Raw genomic sequence first — 24,264 nt, forward strand, 5'->3', positions numbered from 1 at the left:
ATTTGATTAAAAAGAAAATTGGTGTGGAGTGCAGATGAAAAGACGGGCTAGTACTGGGTTTATATCCTTCCTGCAGAGGTTTGGTGAAATTAATGCTTATGCAGAGTTCTAAATGAATTTATTAGAGGCCATCTGGCCATGTTTATCCAAGTTTGTTATCATCCTTACCCTGCTATATGGTATTTCAAATATTTTTTCTACTTGAACTACAAGACTTGTATTTTGAGTTAATGCTATAATGTTAAAACTAAGGATGATGTTGAACTTTTATTTTTATTCAATTTAAAGTCTTTTATGAAAATCCACGTATGTAACCTAATTTGAGGCAGGATTTTCTTCGCAGCAAGATGTGCCCTTGTAGTTGGCACAGGTTCACACGACAAACCGAACTCACCAAAGGGCTGCTGCTTCTACATGATTGATGCAGCCTCTGAGCTGTAGTGGCCTGGGAACTCTCTGGCACGCGTACCCCGTGTTCAGTCCTCGGCGTGCTGTGGACAGCCTGGCTGAAGCTGTGGTGGTGTGTGTTATCCTGGCTTTAAAAAGCTTCTCCTGCTTTCCTGAGAGCCGTCTCTTTCTGCCTAGCTATTACTGTTTGCAAACAAAACGGTTGCCTTTGAAGTGATGCTGGTTGTTGCTAGGAGGTGGCGTTTGGGCAGGTGTATTCGATACAGTGGTGCTGGGCAGCTGCCGCTTTGTGAGCCAGCTGTTTGCCTCCTGAGCTGTGTCATTGCCATCCTGGCCACAGCAGCACAGCTTCTGCTGCCCTGAGAGGAGGAGGAAGGTGAGGAGCAGTGGCAGGTCTTCTCAGAACAGCCTCGCTCAGAGCAGTGCTGCGTCTGGATTTAAAACTGTATGTTGGCGCTGGGAAAGTATAGAATGGGTAGGCTTGGCTTGCTGCGGACCTGGAGTCTCTCTGGAGGTCACTGGGGAGTTTGCCCCAGTCAGCTTCAGTGGGATGCTCTCCTGCATTGTAGTGAGGAGGACGGGTCATATCCATTTGAGATCTCCTTTCTAAAAAGAGGTCTTGGACCGTGAGGCAGCATATAGTGGCTTACAGCTGAGGAGGAGGAGGACAGGTACTTCAGAAGCTCTACCTTCTCACTCTGCTGAGAAAAGTGTCTGTGGCTGGCCATTCTCATGCAGAATGTCTCCCAGTAAACAGAACTTTTCTCACAGCTTGCTTGTACTGTTTAGAATCCATATTTTATATCCTAGTGATCCAGATGTAATACCACATTGGTGGTCTTGCCAGATTTTTGTAATAGGTTTAGATGCGTGTGGTTGTTTTTCATAGCAGTTTGTAAGTGGCAATAAATTAGCAAATTTGCCTTATACATGTTAATGTGTTCAGGACCTCAAATTAAGCACTGGTAACCTTCATAAGATTATGTGTGAACTTTGGAGAAATATAAGAAAGTAGATTCATGCTTACAATTTTAAAAAATTTTTTAAAAAATCACTATTCAAAAGGTTTTTGGATCCTAAGAGCTTGGTTCTTTGTAATTTCTGCAACCCTAGTTTAGAGGAATTAAGTGTTTTGCTACTTGAAGAATTGGTAGGTCAGATCCATCAATAATAAAAATGTATTTGTGGGACAGTTTTCTAAATCAAACCTTTGCTCAAATTTCTATTTTCTCAGCTGCATAAAGAATTTAATTCTACAGTTTTGTAAAGTATTTTCTGCCTGATGTTTTCTATACAAAAAGCGAATTCATTTTGTAGAAAGTAAAATGTACTATTTTCTCTTTTATTCCTCACAAAAACTTTGATAAACCATTTTTTTTTTTTTTTGGTCAGAAACTAATTGAAGAAAACATACTGAAACATAAAAAATCATATGTGAATTAGACTCTTAGCTTTTTATTTGTATGTAATTTTAATGATGAGATGAAAAAACAGTCTTAGGTGATAGAACTTAATTTAAGCAGCAGTGAGTAAAGGAGCTGATGCTCGTGTGTCCCACAAACTGCTCTTGATAATCTTACTCAGAGGATTTATTTTTTTCCCCCAAACTCTGGATGTATACTAATCATATTGTTGCTATGGTGACAATAAAATCTTAAATCTCTTGGTTTTCCTATTCAGTATCTCAGTATATCAGATATGACATTTATCTGTGGGTTATCAACAGGAAACTCAATACTCATTTAATTTTATTATTTTTTTCTTTAAAAGGCAAAAAGATGATGTCAAGCTTTGCTCAGCCTCAGTTGGCAAACAGTCCATGCATTATCATCATCAATCTATTTCTTTTAACTAATAGATGCCTCCATTATTAAAATGAAAAACTTTGTCTTTGTGAAAAAGCACCATCTGAACATCTAAAGGCCATTAAATGTTACTTATGTCTACTGTATGCACACTGCTGCTTGTTTTAGTCAAGTACGTGGATTGGTAAGTGCTGCTAACTGCATCTTAGGTGGTTGTATTCTCTTTCCTGAGTTTCCTGTCTGTGGTCATTAGAAAAGATGACCGTAAAATCTTGTGCTGTCATCACAGACTCAAAGTTGAAGTTCTTCTGGGGACAAATACAAGTGTAGATTTTTAATATTTTTTTTTACAAGTTATTGGTTATTGTTTAATTTTAAACTTAAATTTTAAAGATGTTGCAGTGAATTTCTCATTTGAATGGCTGTACTGAAAAATGTTTGCAACAGCTTGTATTACGTTCTTGGAGTTAATGAATTCAGAAGGATGGAATAGGAAAAAAGTCAAGAGCCTAAACTTTAAGAGGGAGAAAACAACCTGCTTTCCTTTCTCCCTGCTATCTTTCTTTAGCTTCTGTCATAATAGGAATTAATATGAAAAACATATGTATGGAAGAGAGAAAAGCTTTACCATTAACAAGTTTCTTTGTTTATAGGTTAACAAAGCCCTTATCGTTTGCGGATTGTGTTGGGGATGAACTGCCATGGGGATGGGAAGCTGCATATGATCCTCAGATTGGTGTATACTATATTGATCACATCAACCGTAAGTATTTCTCAGTTTCTGATCATGTAAGAAGTCTTATCTTGATTAGACTTTCCTGAGAATCTTCTAAAGCATAACTGGGAGTAGGGAAAGATTTATTATAAGTGAAGCATAGTTAAAAGTAACAGCTTCTGATTTTCCAGTAGAGAAATTATCCCATTTGTGTGCATGGGTTTGTGGGGGTTGGTTGCAGATGTATTATAGCTGGCTCAATATTATTCATATGACTTTTTCCGTGGAAGAAGTCCACGTAACGTAGTAAATAAAGATGGTTTACATCTGTTGGCATCTGCAAAGTGTAGGATGTTTGGCAGCTATATGAGTAACAAAAACTGGATTCAGCCTAACTACTGAAAGGAACGATTGTAGATAAGGTAATATGGAGCGAGGGGTATTTAACTTGTATATGAGATCTGGCAAATGTAGGGTAGTTCTAAGAATGTTCCAGAATATGTTTCAGGCTATAAGTAATGCTATATTTTGTGGTAAGTGGAAAGGGAACGGGGAATCAAAATACTGGGGTAAATTTGCCCTTTGGTAGAACATTATTGGCTTCAAAAGGCTTACAAGAAAATCTGCTGGTATGACTAAATCCATTTCTACTTATATTTTTAATTGCATGGGAATTATGTCTAAACCATACAAAACTATAGCAAAATTTGAGATACAATGCTTGTTAGGCTTACTGAAATGAGTATGTTCCTGAAAGCATTTTTGTCGTCTTTTTCTGTGTTTTATTACTCCATATTAATTGATCCCTTTTTCTATTTTCTCAGAAATTGTCTTTAATCACGTAATAGGAGAGATTCTATTTGAGATTAACACCTGAATGTAGGCGGCTGCATCTGTACTAGCAGTGCTACGTACTGAAAAAGTAGTAAGGTGTCTACGGCCATTTCAGATGCTTTAGGTTAGCAGAGACAACTGCACAAGGTCGGTAGATGTGGCATGGACGGTCAGAGACCAACGGCCTTGTGGAGCAAAAGCTGGAGACAAGGCTCATTACCCATGGCACCTCAAATATATGGGCAAGCGAATCAACCCTGAGATGTCTAAGTTACTTTTGTAGTCGATAGCTGTCTAGTCAGTACAGTGCTTATTGAAGGCTTGCAGGTAGACACCTAACCTTGAACTGAATCCCACCGAATAACCTCCGGCCTTTTATAACCCTGCTTTTTGAAGTAACGGTGCATGTCCTCCGATCTTATATGTGGTGTTAAACGTTCCTGAACTTTAAAAAATAGGGACACGCTTGATTGGATTCGAAAGGTGGAGAAAGTAAAGAATGTGCTTCTGAATCTAAATGCTGCTATCAGAGGAAACTTGTCTTTAACTTCTGCTTTGGCCAAAATTATAAAACTTTAAATTATAAAATTTTGACAGGCAATCCGCATTTCTGGGTGTTTTGAAAGTGCTTTCAGATCACTGCTCTGATAATCATGCTCTTTTATTTCATGCATGCTTAAAACTTTTAATCAGTTCTAAAAATCTCAGTCTTGTAGCTTTGCTACTTCCCCCCGCCCCAGAAAGAGGTTAAATACTTTCCTTACTTTGAAATGCTATTTCTGTGCATTGAGGGTGAATTCCTGAATATGATAAGCTGTTCATGGGTTGAAGTTCTGCTTTACACACATGTAAGTTGCTGAGGCTTGCACAGCGTAGTCTTGAAATTCTCTTGAAAAATTTGAACATGCTACAAACTCCTCTTCCTTCCCCCAGCTGCTCAGCTTTTCTGATCTGGATCATTGCTTCCACTGATAGAGAAGAATTGTATATATCCATCTGTACGTGTGTCTGTGGCTGGAACAAATAACTGTGATTAGCTAGATTTCTTTGCATTATGCTAATGCATATGATGGATGACAAAATGGTGTACTTTTTTGGACTTTGGTGTACTTAAACTGGTTTCCATCCAGGTTCAGTAGTGTATTTGGTTCCTGTTATATTAATACATGTGCTGCTTTGTAGCAATTTCAGTGAAGCTTCGTATCTTGTAAAGTGGTATATTTTAGTTTTGTATTTTGTGCAGTCAAGAGAGTACTCTTGAGTTGCTGGGAGGTAAACTGCATAAAAATCTTATAAGTAGGTTAATTGTCTGACGTGCCAAACGTGGAGTTTAAACCTTCTACTTCATTACTGGGGAACATGTCTTGTTTTGACGCTACTGAAATCTCTGGTGTGGAGGTCACTAATAATTAAGGGAGGAAAGCATTTCCAGAAAGCAGGTTTTGCATCTTGCTGCTTTATTAGGAGTGTAATGATTCAGATGTGTTGAATATGCTTTTTGGATTTGAACCGTTAAAATTGTCTGTCAGGACAGTGGCTATGTTAGAACAAGGAAGACTCCTTTACTCTTTCACCTGTATCAGTTATAATTTTGTTAATTCTCTCTTTTACTGGACAAAGAAGCCCAATGAGGGGGAACGACTGTACCCATTGCCAGGAGGAGGACGAAATGGATAGGTGCCTGAAAAACAGGTTGGATAAAGTGGAATTTCGGGACCCATAAATGGCAGCTTGAGGGATAGTGCCTTGGGAAGAAATCTGCTCCCCTATGTTACGTGGGGAGAGGTGACTAAAGACATTTCATGTTCACTGCTTTCTGGCTGGATTCAGTTCAGCAAAATGTTTAAGGAAAGGCCCATTGATTCTTTCCTCTTGCATCCCATAATTAATTATTCTGAACAACTTCTTATTATCTGCCCCTTTCTCATTTCTCATTCTAGTGTTGTTCCTACTGTGTGCATCTGTACAAAGCTACATCTGATACAGCTATGGAGTGTCAGGTTGTCCACAGAACTTTGGAGCCATCATAGTAAAAATGGTTGATCTTGTTAAATTTCTCAAACCAACCCAATAAGCTATGAGCAGCAGGCCAGACCTTAGTGCCATAGACTGTAAATTCAGAAGGTCTTACTGACAGTTGTTCGTGCCTTTTCGGTTAAAAACTCAAGGTTGAAAATGTTAAGGATGGATGGAATTTCCATTAGTGGCCGTGTAGGACTTAATTCCACTTGTCTTGAAAGGTGGATATTAGCAAAACTCCCACAGATTTCAAGAAAACAGTGCTAGGCTGAGCCTTGCAAAGTTCTAAAAATTTTGCCAAATTTCTGTAAATCTTCAAAATGTATTTGAATCAAAATACCTTTCTTTAAAAAAAAATTAAATATTTTCCCCATCTGTGTAATCATCAGTCTTAGTCCTTTACCTTCCCTTCTCCCATACAAATCTGAGAAAAGCCTGCTTTCCTTAACTCCCAGTGGAATCTCCCATTTCTTCTCCACATGGGGATAAGAGCTGTCTCTGAGCAGTCCACAATTGTAAAACACTCCCTCAGACTTGAGGAACTTTCTTTTGGTGTCAGTATGTTTAAGTATAATTTGGTTTTATTATCATCACACATTTTCTATAATTTTATATATTTTAATGAGAGGGTGTTTGGTTTTGGTTTTTTTTTTCAAATATAGTTTATTTTTTTCTAGCTCTTACTGATTGCCTTAGAGCTTTCTCATGATCCTTTTGGGTGATGTAACCCACTTTGAGAAACACTAACTGAGGTCATTATGAATATATTACCCCAATTAGGAGTTTTAATGTGATGCTTTCAGCTTCAAGGGAGACCAGATTACAGGCCATCTGGCAAGACAGAACATGCATATGATGTGGGTAGCTAATACTATAAGAACCTAAACGCTTACCCTGTGGTTCGGTAGCGCCCTTTGTTAGAGGGATGACTGAAGGGATGTTTTTTAGTGTTCAGGGACCGGGGAGTTCTTTTGGTGCAGGATCCTTCTTACTGTGGTTTGGGAGGGTCCCAAGATTTTATCGCTTACGCTGGTCACTCTTACAATTGTTATTGCATATATGTACTCGTGTGTTCATCTACTTCAGCTAATTTGCTAACATTTACTAATTGTGCTAAATAACACAGTTAGGAATTGAAGGCAATACTAAAAATAACGCGAACCTATTACTCCATTTTATTTCATGTATCTACAGGCAAAGTCATCAGTTTCAAAATTTTCCAATTCTTCTGCAAGGTTTTCAACATCAGGTGTTAAGTGGCCGAGATGCAAATATTTATGCTCTTAGAGCTTATTTGCAAACACTTTTAAGCTGATACAATCTCTGAAAGAATTGGTCCTGCTCTATTGCTACCTCTGGCCTTTTGTTCTGTCCCTGCAATGTTTTTGCTTATACTGGCATGGACATTTGCATGGCCAGACAGTGAATCAGATCAGGGAGCTTGATTCGAGTTGAAACTAATCTGGTATGGAAAAAAAAAAAAAAAAAAAAAAAAAAAGTTGCTATTTGCTCTCGTTTCCACACCCCTATTTATGCAAGTAAGAGAGGGAAGGTGACCTGGCGAGATATGAATGAATAGGCAGGCGGAAGAGACAGGGGACAGCTGCTTTTCGTGGTAGCGCTGGTTAAAGGTATTTGAAATGACACCCTTGAACTTTCATCCGTTCCGCGCCCTGCGCAGGCTTGCCGGGAAGCAGTTTTGACTCTGAGGCTGTGATTTCCAGGTGCACTTCTCAGCTGGTGGCGGCAGCTAAAGCAGCAGTCGTTGCTTGTTCTGGTTCCTGCCCCCACATCGTGTGGGTGTATGTAGTAAACACAGACACTGGGGAAGCAGTCTGCTTCCCGAGGGGTGTGAGTTGTCATCCTCCGCCTCCTCTTCCTTCCCCCAGTTGCTCAGGTTTTCTGATCTGGATCATTGCGTGGGGTATGTGTAGATGAACAGCAGTGGAGTTAACGGGAGCAAGAATGGGAAACTTGTACTTTTGGCTTGACACGAATAGTCTGGGGGAATCGTGGGCTGGGAGAAGTTCTGTCTTGCCTTCGACACCCTACGTATTCCTAAATAACTTATCCCCTTTACTTACAGTTCTTATTTTTCAGGCTCAGGAATAACCAGGCAAGTAGCTGTTTTCTTCATCACATAGATCTAGTTAACCTATAGAATACATACTCTGCTGTTAGTAATGTCAAGCAGCAAAGATAACAGAAAGGAACTGAATGACGATATTTAAAAGATAAGGATAGGAAGGAATAGCTGCTCCTATCCCAGTAGTATTTCAGACCATCACATCACTCCTTTTTTGCCACTCTCTATTCAATATGATGATTTTTCTCCCTGCCCTCCACCCCCAGCACTTTTCAAAACTGTGTTGGACATCTGCCTTCTCTGCTTCTGCAGCTCCTCCCTTGTTAGTTTTAATTGTCCACATTGGAAGCATGAAATGTACCTTTCCCAGAGACAGCTTTCTATCACTGTTCCCAGAGACAGCTTTCTATCGCTGTTCCATCCACAACGAAAAAGCAAATTGAGTTGGTGATGATAAAACATCAAGAAGCGTAGAGGTAGAGGGATTTGTGTCTGCTTAGCTGAGAACAGAATTCATCAGAGGTCCCGATTTCCCTTCTTGTTTTCCTTCCTTCTTAAAATTTCAAAGCCTAGCTATTTACCTACACTGTTTGACACTTACAGTACAATATTTTAACTATGGGTATTCTGTTTCTGTTGTAATCTTAAAGGCTTTCATGCCAATTTACGCTTGTGCAACTGGTTTATCTAACAGAGGGATTTTTTGTGGATAGACTGACTCTTCTCTGCTCCAGCCTGGGACTTGTAGTGCATCTGCATCTATAAAAGTATGCCAAACTATTTTCAAACAAGGAATAAATCTGAAAATCCCACCATGAGTCTGCAATTATCATTAGCTTGAGGGAGTCGAATGGTGTATCGTGATCATAAACGTGCACTGTTTGTTCCCACGACCCGCCACCATCAGAAGCAAGTGGTGACGTGCAAGCGTTTGGGAAACAATTGTGAAGACTCTTTTCTGTCAGCAAACACATATGGTGAAAACCCAAGTGCAGTGTGTCTTATCTTGAATCTTATTTATAGGTAAGTATCTTTATCGTGCCCTGGCCGTAGGAAGGGATTAGAGTAATCTGATGCACGCTGGCTACAGAAGGAGGGCTCAAGCAATGAAGGCTCTGGATTAAAGATCATTTTAGCTGCTGACTTTTATATAAAGATCATACATGCATCTTTTTCCTTAAGTCTTAGTTCTGATAGCCATAGCAGTAGAACATTACCTACTTACTGGATAATGTAGAGCAAAACGCTCAGAGTTTCTACTGCATTTGACTCTTTAAGATATGTAAGCATATGCTACCCGATATGTAGAGGAAACTAATGTGCCATAAGGATAACGCGTTCAGTATTTCTTCATAAAAATCTCTGAATAAATATTTCTTGGAAATCTGCTCATGCTTGCACACTATAGCTGGAAAACATTCTCGTTTTCTCTCGTTACTCAAATTCAAGCCCAGAATTATTTTATGGAAGAGTGAAGAATGTATCTGGAAGGGAGGAGGCATTTTTTGTGTGCAAGTTCTATGGCAGGAAACAAACTGTAGAGAGCTCGTTTCCAAGCATACTCTGAATAATCTAATTTTCCTCCATGTCTTCTCTCTTTAGAACCCATATTCCATCTTATTACGTGCTAGAATGTGATTTGCTCTGAGTATCCATTAATGTGTTAGATCATTTTTAAGACATTGTATGTGTTATCTTGTTGGGCTTCAGTGTCTTACTGAAACTGCTCTCTCTGTAATGTGATATTCTTGATGTACCTATTAAACATATCAGGGTGAAATGATGTAATATTTGTGCATTCTTCCTCAAATTTTGGGGTACAAATTGCTTCTTTTTGTTGTTTGAATTGTAAGTCTTCTAAAAAGTGTGGGGGGAAAGGAATAAGAAAGCCTCTAGTATGTAAGCAATAAAGTGCATTCCTTACGCCAGTCTAATAACACTTGGTTATTCTTCCTGAAACTAGTACTAGTGCATTTGTTCCTTTGCTGTTCATTAAGACTTGTGTCTCAGCTGCCTGCAATATTTGTTGTGCCAGCTGAAGTACGATGAAGTAATATTTGCAGTCTTTTTTTTCCCCCCTGAGTGTTTTTTTGTCTGATTGCAGGCAAAAGTGCTGCAGATTTGAAAGCCAGTTTGTTTATCAAGGAACGTGGGATATACTTGTAGAATAAACGTATCCATAGTGATTATGTAATGTTGATAAAATTGCTTTCACCACCCACCACTAAGCTAATTTGCGTTACCCTGCGATGGTTGATGTCAGACACTATTTTCCTCTTCTGATGTTGTATGTCAAAGGGTGGTTGTTGGCTTTGTTTGTGCCATCTTGAGAGAGTTTGGCGTGAGATGCCATTGAAATCTGGGTTCTCCTTTGCTGCAAGTGGCCCCCCTTTGGCTTGCCCTCAGCACGCGGTAGGCTGCTTTCCAGGTATCCCCTCCTCAAACCATCCGTGTGGAGTAGGACGTAATCCTACCACACCGAAGGCGTTGGAAAAAGAATCTGGGCTTAGCTTGCACGCTTTCAACAGCCACTGGGCTTCAGGAGAAGCACCAGTGACTGAGGGATCCTGAATGTAGTCAGCTCTTGGAGGCCTGTGTTGCTCTCTTGAAGGTGGGGTTCAGCGTGCTTGGAGGTAATAGTCCTGCGGTTAGCATGCAAGATAACCAGAGATGTCGGGTGTCGTGGAGTTACCTTTCCATCACTTAGCGAACTGATGAAAACTGCCATTTAACGCTGAGAAATCGCCACCCTGACGCAAAGCATCTAGCTGAGTTGCGACGTGGTGCAGCCCGGAGCATGGCCGGCTGTGCGCGGCACGCTTCTGCGTCAGTCTGAGCGCTCCTTTTTTCAGGGGGCAGCTGCTGCCGTTTTGCCGTCTCTTGCCTTGTAGCCCTCGTTTCCTGGTAGGGAAACTTTCCTGTAAGTTAGTCTGTGAGGGAGAAGGTGCATGGTATTGATGCATAGATCCATACTTAAGATTCTAATGGATAACTAGATCTGCGAGTAGGCTTACTGCTGCCAAAAAAAGGGATGTCTAGTTCCTTCCCAAGCTGGGTGGCTCTTCCTCCTTTATACTGGCTTGTTGGACCTTAGGTGACATAGCACAACTCACCTGACCTGCCAGAACGTGATGTATCTGCTTTCGTATTATCTTTTTGAGTGTTTGGGTGGGTTTAGTACATTGCATAGGCTTTGTGCGGGCTTGCATGAGCACCAGCGACTGTGCAAAAGAGAACATGTGGTTGTGTAACGTTGGGGAATGTGGGCTGAGGTGATGTGGTGGAAGCCGTCCCTGCCAAGAAGGGGGGCTGTTACAGCAGCTCCAGCTGTGACATGCAGTTCCCCCCCCCCGGGCGCTCCTCCATGGGAGCTGAAGTCTCTGGTCCTTGTTTCTAGCCAGGTCAACTAGTTTCCCTTGGAATACCGTCTCTTCTGCAATGGTGATTCTGCTGCACTTACAAACTGGAATAATAAGGGCATGTGTTTAAACAGATGAGAGTGTACTTTTCATCCTGAAAAGTGTCACAATTTTGTCTCTTGCTGTCTGTGTGTCCTTCTCAAGCAGCCACCTAGCACCTCTGGCATTTTTTTAACTGGGACTCCCTGAGAGTACTTGTTCTGTGTTGCTTAAACGCAACGTGTCTGACTGAAGGCAGCTTACATGTGGGTCGCTCTAGAGCCAGTCGATGCTATTATTTTGTTTGGCAAGGGGACATGTTGGAAAACTATTGCTTCCACTTATTGTTAAGCCTGTAGTAAAATGTCCAGTTCTCTCATGTCTAGCAGTAGGGCGTCAGGGAGCCCTTCCCTTCCCTTCCCTGTGGGATTTAGTAGTGGGATTTTAATTTCATGTATTTTAGGGAAATACAATCTACTGCTGATAAGGTAATAGTTTCCTTCTGTTCAAGCAGACTGTAAAAATTTGGCAGAGCTTCCTGATAGCAGACAGGAACAAAACATATGAAAATATCTTGCTTAATAAAAAAAATGGCATCCCTGACTATTGCCTCTATCCTATGTATCTCGTATGTATAAGCACACAGAACATGTATAACTTTGCTGCCCTTGAAGCAAGTTTGAGTCAAAGGAATAAACAAAATTTCCAAGGCATAAAGTCAGTCCTGGCGTGTTGGCTTTGAATTATTGTTTGGGCTGAGTTTAAGTGCATCGAAGCCGGCTGGCAGTGAGCCAGGAAGAGTGCATTTCATGAATAGCAGGATGATTAAAGCCAGTGCAGCTTCCTCTCCTGCCTTACGGAGCCGTGATCGTTTCAGCGCACAGGAACGTCCTTGGGTGGAGCGTGCCGTCCTGCCGCTTGTGCGATTCCGCTGGCTGAGACCACAAGCGTGCTCTGTCTCACAGAATTTTCCCCCCAGTAGGGGTTGTCACTCGCATCTTTAAAAACAGGAGGAAATAAATTGCTTGGTTATAGTTTTTGTATGAATTTATTAACTACACACTTGCAGTAGTTTGTTTAAAGTTAAAATAATTGGTTTTAAATCAAGATCTCTTAAGAAAATTGGGTAATTTTTATTTGCAAGTGGCTTTGCCAATTTACACTAAAACCAAGGCAAATTAGGAGTGTCTAACTTGAATGTTAGGTACGCCACCACCTTCTTCATTCTGTTACTATGGGTTGTTATTCTACATTATGATTGGACAGAGAAGGTTGATAGATGAAGATTCTTTTAAACCTAAGCAGTGCTCTCAATAGAGCCCGATGTGCAACTCTTGGTTGTTTAAAGATCCATTTTAAGGAGATTCCTTTAGTTCATATCTAACTTTATGCCACGGAAAATGATGGCCACTCTATCTTCTTCATTTTCTCTACAAGAAACAGCTGAACTCTTGAATTTAACTATCCGGTGATGCCAAAAGTGTTGGAGAAGTCATGCCCAGCGGGGTGGTTTGTTTGTTCTCCAGTGCTGATGGTTGAAGTCCAGTTAGCATTTTCTAGAACAGGTACAACCCCAACCCTAAATTCTGTCTAGTGCCCATAATCAGTGCTTACTCCTCACCTGACCAGCAGAAACACCACCTCCCTGTCTGCCTGGCTAGCAATCTGTTTGTTGGATGATTCTTGTCAGCTGCAGACAAGGTTGTAAGGCATCCTGTTGCAGTCACCAGTGGAAACATTCATCTGCCCTAAAAAAGGAATGAGATCTCCCAAGTTTATTTTACAACAGCTGTTGAATAATAAGGGTAAGAAAATGTCTGGATGTTCTTTGTGGTTTAAATCTCACTCTTTGGTTTAAGCAGGAAGGACTTCACATCTCCTTTTGAAATGTTGGGCAAGCTATTTCTTCAATGACATGCATGCAACTATCCCAATAATACTCTTGTGTATACTAGTTTGACCTTAACAGCAGGTGCTTAAAACGTTCTCCTCTAAGGGAAAACAAACCCCTTATCTTTGTGAGGCTTTACTCTGAGAAGTATAAATATTTGAAAGACCTCTGCTTTTCAGAAAAATGTATTGCCTCTTGGAAGGTACAAATGAACAGACTTTTCAAAATGCCGCACTTACAGTACCAGAAATATTATCCATAGTTCTTTGTTTTGTGGGTTTTTTTCTCTGTGGGGTAAACCTGCTGATTAAAATTGCGACCACTGAAAATTATAGACGTACAAGCATATGGTACTGCTACAGACACACGTGTGTGGTGTGTGTGTGTGTGTAGATACCTATACATATATATATACATACACATATGAATAACTTGCCAAACAAGTGATATGCTTTTTGGGATTTTCCACTTTGTGATATTTAAGAAGGCCTAGAATCAAAAATATTCCAGAGCCTTTTCTGCTTGGTAAAGGTTGAGTAACAATTCTGGCATAGTCATTTCAGTACTGCTCTGCTTTTTCCAGCTTATATATTTTCCCACGTGAGTTTTTGTTCCAGAATGAAATACATGCAGATCGAATTGGCTGAGAATAATTTGACCAGTCAATGTACCTACACAAGCAAATACCCAAACCTCAGTATGCTAAAATTAGGGTGCAATTTTTAAAACACAGTGTCACCTTTAACTTGTTTATGACTATTAGTATAATAGATGTTAGCTTGTATAACCATAGTTTTGGAGTTGGTTTTTTTTTTACATATGCAGCTTGGAGAGGCAAAAAAATAATATGTTTGATTGTCTTTGTCAGCAATACAAGACAATCTGCTGTTGATCAGCTTTGTCCTTCTCTTGCAGTCCCAAGGACAGGGCATCTGTAGGCCACGTTTTAGAACTCTGCAGGCTCCATTTGGTCTTTGGGCTGCATGTTGAGCAATCCTCACTTAAAACCTACAAGGCAATTACCTACAACATGCTCGAAGATGAGACCTTCCAATCTTGTAAGATTATTTGGTGGCTGCTGGTTGCACTCTTAAAACACAATCACATCATTACATTTTTCTACAAAACCAACATAACTGCATTTATCCTATTTGATCATTGACCCATGAGAATCCTCCTTCATGCTCTTCATCCTGCTTCACAAAAAAGGACAGGTCTGGAAACCAGCACTTCTTAAAATACCTGTGAATGTGGAGGTATGTTAAAGCACAACAGCAGTAAGTGGCCACAGATAGGGACATGTGTTGACCGTTCAGGAGAGAAAAGGTATCGATTTGCTTCTTTGTGTGCCTGGTATCTTTGTGAAAAAGAGCAGGTGGCTATAAACATGGATGTGAGAGTGTGTGTGTGTGTGTCTGTAGCTATAGTTAGTCTTTTGGAGAGAGTGTTCCTGTCGGGGTTATTGGAAAACCAACTGCGTATAAAGCTGCTCTGCTTTAATCTTTTATGCAGTGCACTTGGGTTTACATGATTTATGCTCTCTGTGCATCCATTGTGCGCATCTAATACCTTTCCCAAGCAGAAATACAAAAGCTGGTTGTGTTTGTAAATGGTGGAGAGGGGGGTATATGTGTGCATATTTGTTTGGTTTTAAAAGCATCAGTACTTCCATAGGCGTGGTCAGTTTAGGATTCCCCAGGGGTAGTTTTATGGGATGCTTCTTTTTATTTGCATGTCTTCTGGTTTATGTGATATTAACACCAAAACAGGTGTTTGAAAAACTGGTAGTTACTCTGTATGGGAAATTGTTATTAACCAGAATGTGCCCTTATCTGCTTTTGCTGTTACAAATCTGTTTTGATATACGATGGTGAAAAGAGTGCTTTCACTCAGACTGGTTCTGCTGCAGTTCTCCCTGCCCTGCTCCCCCCACCTCCATCTTCAGACACATGTTCCCATTTTTTTCCCCCTGCATTGGTTCTCCCAGTAAAGCAATTCGGAGAACTCAAGTGGCAGAAATCTAACCCAGGGAATAAATTACCTCCTCCTTTTTGCGTAAAAATTCTGAAGTAAATACTTTGCTCTTAAATACTTCAGTACTGAATGTTACTTTTTATCTATGTAGATCTATGTAGATTTGTAATACGTAGCTCAAGAAGAAAATGCAGTGTGGGGCATGCTTGCATTTAGATTTCAAGCTTTTCATGGCTATGTCTGATGAAAACGTGTTTGTACTTAGTACAGATTTAAAGGAAGAATATTCATTATACAGCTTCAAAAAGTGCTGAACTAAGTCAGGAAATATTAATGATACGGTTGAACGTTCAGCCTTAACTCTTCCTTATTGTATGTGTACATTAAAAAAATCTTAAAACCTACAATTAGATTGATCTCATCGCATGCTTTCTTAATATATACCATTACATTATGTCAGATCCTCTTGTCTATGCATTCTATGCAAGTCTGCCTTCTGTGTGGCTGCTGGAGTTGAAAAGGTTGATCTGAAATCCTTTGTGAATGAAGGGTCTGTTCCAGCCTACTCATTTATATTACCTGGGTAGTCAGTGGGAAGAAGTAGACACCTCAAAGACCCAGTTCAGTCCCATGTATCTTGGGCACCTGTCTTTGATGGAGTGAAGTGCCCTCTGAGGGTGACCCTCTCTGCCTATTGACCATAAAAGAAAGTTGTATCTTGGATCAGATGCCTAGCAGGGATAGGGATAGAGCTAGGTGAGGTGATCTGGAGAGTTAATGATCTGTTAGTTCAGTTACAGGGGAAAAGATAAAACCATTTTCATAGAGGGAAAGGAGAGAGGTAACCACTATAGAACATGAATAACCTAAGTCTGTAATGAAGTGGGGAGGAGGAGGGTTGAAAAAAAATGTAATAGCTAAGAATACTTACATTTTTATTCAGAAATTTGAAGATGTCATTGAAAGACTTCATGGGCCAGTTATTTCCCAACACTCTGATGCAAAAAATAAGGTTTTTTCTTGAGTTTCACCATGTTATTAATTCCAGGTTGAAGGTGTAGAAATGATCTAAGTAAGCATTTACCTGTTGCACGCTAATTCCTAATTTTGCAATCAATCCCTTAAATACTGTTTCTTACACACGCTATTGTGGCAAAGAAAACCTTAAATAAAATTGAGCATTGGCTTAGTAATGAAAGACAAGCTATGGTTTGGAGTTCTATAATTGTGGATTACATGCAAAGAAACAATTTAGTTGTCGGTGGGTTTCAGCAGAGGTCTCTTTAAATCCTTTCTTTTTCTCCCATAAAGAAACAACGCAAATAGAAGATCCCAGGAAACAATGGAGGCAAGAACAAGAGAGAATGTTAAAAGATTATCTTATGATAGCCCAGGATGCTCTCAGTACTCAGAAAGAACTGTACCAGGTGAAAGAACAGAGGCTAGCACTTGCACTGGATGAGTATGTACGGCTGAATGATGCCTACAAAGAAAAATCAAGCTCTCGTACAAGCTGTAAGTACAGGAGAGAATACAATCTGCCTTCTTTGATCTGTGCCTTGCAGGGGATCCTGTTTCTCTTTAAGATGAGTTTTCAAGGTTTGCTATGAACACCTTGTACTCTGGCTTTTTTAGAGATAGCATCCCTACTTTTTTGTTATTATTATTATTTAATACAAAGATATTCTGCTGGAGAGAACCCTCTTCTCTCTGATACAACTGAACTCCTTTGAGCTGTGGTTTAGAGCAGTTGGCTCTGAAATCTATTTTGTCATGCAGTTTTTCGGAACAAAATTCTGCCAAATCTAGGTTCAAAGTAAGTAGGATCTCTTGCACTTCATGGCTGCGTACAGAAATGACCCTACCGTGTGGACAGGTATCTACAATAGACCAAGAAGGGAATTTGTTTCTGCTTTACAAGAATAGCATACAATAATTTTGTAGCCTGTGTGCTGTGGTCAGGGGTGAAGTAGGGATACGTGTTACAGTGTTGGGCAAGGAACTGCCATGCAGTAAAGTGCCGTCAGAGGCCTGTTGTTGGCCAGACATCTCTCTTGGAAGTAGATAGTGTGATAAATTAACATGGGCAGCTGCGGAAGAACTGAGTAGCAGACCTCTGAGACTTCTGAATAAATCTCCTGCTTTCCAGAAATCTCCTTAGAAATCACAGCTTCCAGGAAGAGGTGATCACAAGATGGCTCAGGTAGAAGAATGGGGATAGAAAGCCAGGGAGAATGAGGTGCAGCTTTAGAATCCTGGGATGAGCAAAGGAGGAGAGAGAGTGACAGGGGAAAAAAAGGGGAAATTTTGATTATTCATTAATTATTGCCATCCTGCAATGCTGACTACTCTATAGAATGATATATTTTTTAAAATATTATATGTTTTTCTGTACTTTGTAGTTTTAGATTGTCACGGTTTAATCCCAGCCGGCAACTAAGCCCCTCACAGCCTCTCATTCACTCCCCGCCCCAGTGGGATGGTGGAGAAAATCAGAGGAGTAAAAGTGAGAAAATTTGTGGGTTGAGGTAAAGACGCTTTAATAGGTAAAGCAAGAACTGTGCATGCAAGCAAAGCAAAAGAAGGAATTCATTTACTACTTCCCATGGGCAGGCAGGCAGGTGCTCAGCCATCTCCAGGAAAGCAAGGGCTCCATCGTGCGTAACGGTTACTTGGGAAGGCAAAATGCTGTAACTCTGAATGTCACCCTCTTTCTCCTTTTTCCCACCAGCTTTATATGCTGAGCACAATGCCATACGGTATGGGATATCCCTCGGGTCAGTTGGGTCCAGCTGCCCTGGCTTGTGTCCCTTCCCAACTTCTGGTGCACTCCCAGCCTACTCGCTGGTTGGGGTGGGGTGAGAAGCAGAAAAAGCCTCAACTCTGTGTAGGCACTGATCAGCAGTAACTACAACACCCCTGCATTATCAACAGTTTCCAGCACAAATCCAAATGAAGAAAATTAACTCTATCCCAGCCAAAACCAACACATAGGTCAATGAGAATTCATCAAGGAAGGGACTAATTGATGATCTAAAAGTACTTAAATATTTCTCCTTTTTTTTTTTTTGTCTTTCGTGTAAAGTGTTCTCAGGCTCCTCATCAAGCACAAAGTATGACCCTGACATTCTGAAGGCTGAAATCTCCACTACAAGATTAAGGGTGAGAGTGCTTAACTCATATTCATTTGTATTCTGTGTGCAAAGTTTATGACTGTAGAATAAGCGAAGCTTGAACTAGCAGATGTATCTTGTACCCTGGTACTGAAACTTGATATTCTCATTAAATACCATTCAGAGGCTTTAAATGAATTTTTAAAGCTCTGTCTGTTACTTTCAGATAACATATTTTGGGGAAACTTCGACAGATATTCTAATTACATGTGGGTTTAAATAAATCTGATAACCATTTTCACTTGGATGCTTTTGTTTTTGAAAGGAAGAGTAAAAATCGTTAGGTGAAAATAAAAAAGTAGTAGGCCAAGGTGAGCTGCAGCTAGATGACTTGTTTTTACACACCTTTCTTCTGTAAGAAATGCACCGTTGGCTACATGAACTGCCTCAAAAATTTCTGTTGGTTTAAAAAAACACTTTTCAGTAATGGTGTGAAACTTCGCTCCGTTTATCAAAATGGAACAGTTCAGATCAAGAATGAAAGTTTGTGTTTGCATTTTGAAATTTCCAGTGAACAAAAATCCGTTATTCGGTGAACTGTGTTCAGCATGGTCACTAACAGACTCCATATAAAGAACTTGCATTCACACATTCATTAGTCTCCAGTGAATTTATCTTGAATAAGGAGGAAATGGTGTGGAAGACATTTAAAATCTATATAGGGAGTTGATTTATTTAAGCTTTGGCATATAATGCTGTATGGATAGCTTAGGCTTTCTGTAGTTAATAATGAAAAAAATGAGATCGAACCATGCAGGTTAAAATCTCACAGCACAGCGCCTTCCTGAAGGCTGGCACGCATCCTCCGCAGGAGCAGCAGCAGGAGCAGCAGCAGCAGCAGGAGCAGCGGCACAAGCAGCGCAGTTCCTCAGCTCTTCCATTGCCCCCTGCCGGTTTCTGCACAGAGCGGCACGCGTAGAAGCCTTGAGAACGTTAACCACCTCCTTTACCTGGAGGAAGAGTTATGATTAGGAATCCCAACAATGTTTACAAGGAGCTGTGGAATAGCTCATTGAAATGTTAAAGCTCGGCATAAATCGGGGATGGAATACGCTGTGTAAAACTGGCATCCAGATGTTGCCCTCCTGACTGCTTGTACACCTCTTCATCCTTACCAATCTCAATTTGTAGTCTCTTATCCTTTAAGGAGAAGGGCAAGTGGCTAGTGAGAGAACTTATTTCCACACTGGAGGAGGTGGGAGGAAAAATTTAGTAGGGAGAATCAACAGCAGTAAGGACCCTGTCAGGAACAAGAATGAAGAGACAAGGCGAGAGCTTCTTTCTAAAATAAGTGGAGCAGTAACAGATGTTCTCTTTGGCAAGGGGATCACTAGTATCTTTGGAAGATTAATAGCGCTGTTGAAGAGCTAAACAAATGACCAAATTTAAATACAGTCACCTACAAGTCAAAGGGGGAAATTCAGACATGGTCCTGTGCTGTTTTTCCCATTACTTAGCTCTGATCACCTCCCGGTTCAAGATGCAGAAACACTGAATCACCTCTTGGCTGCAGATCTACAATCTGTTCACTGAGAAGAGAGGCAGATATGTTAACCACAGTAATTCTTTTCTGGGAGATGCTCTCCTCTCTTCATTGTTTCGTGGGGTCAAGGAGCCTAATATCCTGCTGCTTCCCAATACCTGATTTATTAGCGTGGCAAAGTCCAAGTTGCATATGTGCTTAAAACAGGTGACCTGAATCTTGTCTACAGAGTTTAGAAGGGTGCAGTCCAAGAATATCTGTACCAGCATAAAGTGTGTTGTCATCCAAAGCCACTGGATTTGAAAATTATTGAGATAAGAAAAAGTGGAGCCCTGTGATGCTAGGGCTGGGAAGTGGTTTTCATGGAAGATGGCAAGAGAGGTATGACTGTTATCATAGTTTACCCTTACTTGAATGTTTGAGGATGCTTGCTCATGTGCCACCTTTTGGCATTTTACAGTATATGCATGTGTGGACTTAATGGGAAACAAAGTTAGTCATTAGTAAGCTGCCAGCCAGCTTGTTAGAATTCACACATTGTTTAGCGAACTATTAGGTCAGCTATACTAAACCTGTTTCTCTCTCTCACAGTGGCTGAGGCTTACTGGTATCATCAGGTTAATGGTGGCTGGAGGGGGGAAGCTCAGCACTTGAGGAAGTTCTGAATTGGCCTTTGGCCTTTTCCTTGTTAGCTGTGCTTAATATATGCATGTGGAGCCTTTTGGATACATGAATTGCTTATAGCGCAATAGGTCGTGGAGAAAATATGTCAGAAATCAGACAGCTGTTAAATGAAATAAGCAGGAGAAGAAAGACCTTTTTCACAAGACTAAAATTGAAGAACCTGATCCTGCAGTAGACTTGTGAGTGGGGCCATTCGGGGTCTTAATTAGTAATCAGTAAGATAGTTCAAGCGACAGAAAGCGTGTGTGACCACAGTGTGTTTTATGCACGTGCAGTGAGCAGGGGATGCACCTTTATAAAATAATAAGGTTAGGGGGGTGTTGTTGATTCACTAGTACTTGAGTGCTGGGAGTAGAAAGGGGTTAGCACAGGAGCCTCCTTGAAGGTGCCGTTAGGAGAAGGAAGCGAGAGGCCTGTCAGGTGCCTTAAGATGATGGGCAGAAGCAGTAGGAAGGAGGTGAAGGATAAAACAAGTGAAAAGTTGTGAAAAAGCAGGAATTATATGAAAGTTTTGAAGGAGAAGACAAGGAGCACAAGAACAGTTTAGTGCAAGTATGATGCAGTAAACACAGAGTCTGTATTATGATGTAGGTCACATCCTTCTAGGGTAATGTGCCTAACTCGCATTTCTTGATAATGAAATGATGATGAATTTACAGCAGAGGATACTCAGAAGATGATCTTGAAGAAAAATGTATGGGTTTCTGAGAGATCCAATCCTCTAAGTTGAAACCAAGTTTAACTTCTGCTATTCCTGTACATTCACATTTCTGATTTTTAAAAAAAAAATAAAAATTTAGCTATTCTGTGTTTCTCAGAAAAGTTGAGACTTTTTTCATATTTTACACATCACCTGGAACATAGAGGTGATAATCTGCTCATTTTCTATATCTTGAACAGAACGCTTGAGAGATTATTCTTGGGGTTTTCATGCTAGTGAGGGAAGCAGTAGTAGTTAAGGAGTGCTGAATGTGTACTTAGAGATATTGTCTATTTATCATGCTAACTATTCAGTATGGTCAAAATAAAAACAGTTTTCTGTCAAGTAAAACAACTAGTGATGATAGCTTCCAGAAGCCGGAACCTAAACACTTCATGTAGAGAACAGATTTTGCTTTGGAGAAAATGGAGATTGAAAACATTTTATTTCTGTCACAGAAAATTCATTAGCCAGAAGCTACAAACTCAAATGCCTAAATATCCATCACAAGCCTACATGAAGACCCCACAAATCACTGGTTATTTTAGACATACAAAGCATTTGAAGTCACTTGGAAAGCAACAGCAGCTGCTGATGCTCGGTGCTTTTAGTCACCTGGCATCACGGGAATCCCACATTTATTATTTTTTTTTTTTTAAAGAATTGCACCAAGTAGGAGGTCTAAGGGGATTTATTTAGGGTCATAAAAAATTAAATGGAGGATTTTAAAATTTGATCTTGGTTCATAAATATTTTGAGGGTAGTCACATCTGCTAACATCTGAAATAGCAATATTAAGATTAAAAAGCAACTGAGCATGAATATTTAGGGAAAGTAGGGAATGTTTTGCCAGAGACATTTCTTTTAAATAGACACATATTTGCGATCCAAATGTGTTTAGTGATTGTTGTCTTTGAATTAAATTAATGTGGATTATATATTTAGGGATCCAGTGTCTCTAAAGCTTTATAAGAAAGGATGGTTGGTTCATGGCGGGGGGAAAGGAGTCCACGCTTTGTCTTTTACAGTGCAAATGACTTGAGAGATTCCTGGAATTAAAAAGTGAAAATATAATAAGCCTAAAAATAAACAGGCATGTCCCTGTAGGATAGTAGGAATGCATGCTTAACAAGTGAGAAGTAAATTACTTGTTAAAGTTCTCTCAGGTTTAATAACACAGTGTGGTATCAATACAAATAAAGAATGTGATTTAATCTGCTTGTGTCCCTTTAATACTAAAGCATGTTGCCCATAGACATCAGGAAGAGAGCAGATCCTTTTGTTTTTAATATATATCAGTAGAACACTTTACTCTCTTTTTTTTTTTTTAGTCTCATCTGATGTAGAGAATACATTAATTGTTCAAAGCCATGTGTTACGCTGTTTAACAAAAGGAATTTTCTAACTCTTGCTTTGATTTAACACACAAGGTTAAGAAGCTGAAGAGGGAACTCTCTCAGATGAAGCAAGAGCTGTTGTACAAGGAACAGGGCTTTGAAACACTGCAACAGTGAGTAAAAGAAAATAGTTGAAACTGACTTCATTCAGTTGCCCGATTTCTTTCTTTGGCGTGGAATTGAATCCATCTTATGGGAGAGTTACTGGGGGCAGAAATGAGCACCTAATAACTCTTTGTTGTAGTTAGCAAGCAGGAAATCTGTAGAAATGGGAAACCTATCGTGCAAGTGTTAACATGAGAAATCTATTCCCCCTCCTCTTTGTTTTTCCACGAGGTTTGCTTGTGTTGCAAAGAGGCAGAAAGAAGGATGGTGGTTAAAGGGTCCCAAGGAAGAATTCAGCTGCTTCGCATGTCATGTTTAAAAAAAAAAAATTAAAACACTTGAAAAAGTAATTAGGTATTTCTTTCCTCATTCCCCACCTCTGAGCTAGAGAGAGTGAGAGATGGAGGAGGGTGCTGCTCTCAGAGGTATGAATGGTACACAGCTGTGCAGGGTTTGAAATGAGTCACAATTTGAGGGTTAGAGAACTGACTTTCTTTGTTCCAGTTGCTGGCATGCCTGGTGTCCAACGGGCTGATGCTGAACTGGGTGAGCATTATGGGTATTTAACCAGTTGGGCTATTAGGGAATGCATTTTTTTTCAGTCTGAGCACTCCCTGCTGCTCCTGACTTAAAAAGTTGGGCCGTAAAATATGAAACATTACTGGAACTGTCACCACAGAGAACTTGCTGGAGAGGAAGCCTTGCTAACAAGCATGTTTTCTTGACTCGTGTGAATAGAAATTTATTAATGCTAGTTGTTTTCCTTATTGTGGTATGTACCCATACATTAAGGATACATTTACACAGTAGAATGCTGAGCTGTGTGCTCTTAGTACACTAGTTCGAGTATATTCTTAGTATTCTAGTCCCAGTAGCAGAAGCAATGTTGCGGCTTTAATGTAATATCGTCTGGATTCATCTACCCTTTTTTTCAGGACCTTCTGCGTATGGCAGTGTACTGTCAGATAAGTAAAAATAGAGCTTGCAGAATATATAGGGAAGGTGGACAAAAGGTGGGGAAAAAAGGAAGTGCATTTCCATCTTCCAGGTAGAGTCTGAAAATGCAAAGAAGGGATTTGCAAAGGATGATGTTTGGAGCTGAGATGCTGGAGTTCAGTTCCCAGTTCTAACCAAAACATCTTGTAGGCTATTGCCTGTGTACTTTAATAGCTCAGTTTTATATAATAGGATTTTTCTTAAGTGGGAGAAAAAAATTGTGGTCCAGGAAATGGCCAATCATAATCGGAGATATAACAAAATGGATGAAAAAATGTTTTTTTCTGGTATGAAGAGTTTGAAGTCAGTTGGGAACTGAAAACCCTCAGCACTTTAGGAGGATGCCAGTCAAGTCTCTGTCCTCCTTCATTTTGACTAAAACATAAATATAAGATTTCTTTGTTATTTAAATATATAAAGACTAGCGAGGAGTGAAGGGAGAAAGGGGTAGCTGATTGAATTTACTTAACCATAAATCAGATCTCATTTGAAGCAAAATTTAGAAGAAAGACTTATTGATTCTAAAGCTTAAGGTAATAAAAACTCATGCTGCTGTCCCAGGATTAAAGGTTAGCCAATCATGCTGGTTTTATTAT

At 40.0% G+C, this 24,264-nt stretch overlaps 1 protein-coding gene across 4 annotated transcripts in view; it reads left to right on the forward strand.

Annotated features, from left to right (window-relative positions):
- WWC2 (WW and C2 domain containing 2) overlaps nucleotides 1-24,264 on the forward strand; it is a 104,793-nt gene that overhangs the window by 34,676 nt on the left and 45,853 nt on the right. For 3 of the 4 annotated variants that reach the window (XM_055701596.1, XM_055701591.1, XM_027814126.2), the window contains exons 2-5: nucleotides 2,867-2,976; nucleotides 16,442-16,645; nucleotides 18,216-18,292; nucleotides 22,601-22,680. In XM_055701596.1, the coding sequence (XP_055557571.1) occupies nucleotides 2,867-2,976; nucleotides 16,442-16,645; nucleotides 18,216-18,292; nucleotides 22,601-22,680 (471 nt within the window). Of the gene's footprint in view, nucleotides 1-2,298; nucleotides 2,398-2,866; nucleotides 2,977-16,441; nucleotides 16,646-18,215; nucleotides 18,293-22,600; nucleotides 22,681-24,264 lie in introns of those variants that run through there. The other variant, XM_027814124.2, reaches the window with a different exon arrangement.

Source organism: Falco cherrug, chromosome 1 (genome assembly GCF_023634085.1).
Source record: "Falco cherrug isolate bFalChe1 chromosome 1, bFalChe1.pri, whole genome shotgun sequence".
Classification (NCBI taxonomy): Eukaryota; Metazoa; Chordata; class Aves; order Falconiformes; family Falconidae; genus Falco; species Falco cherrug.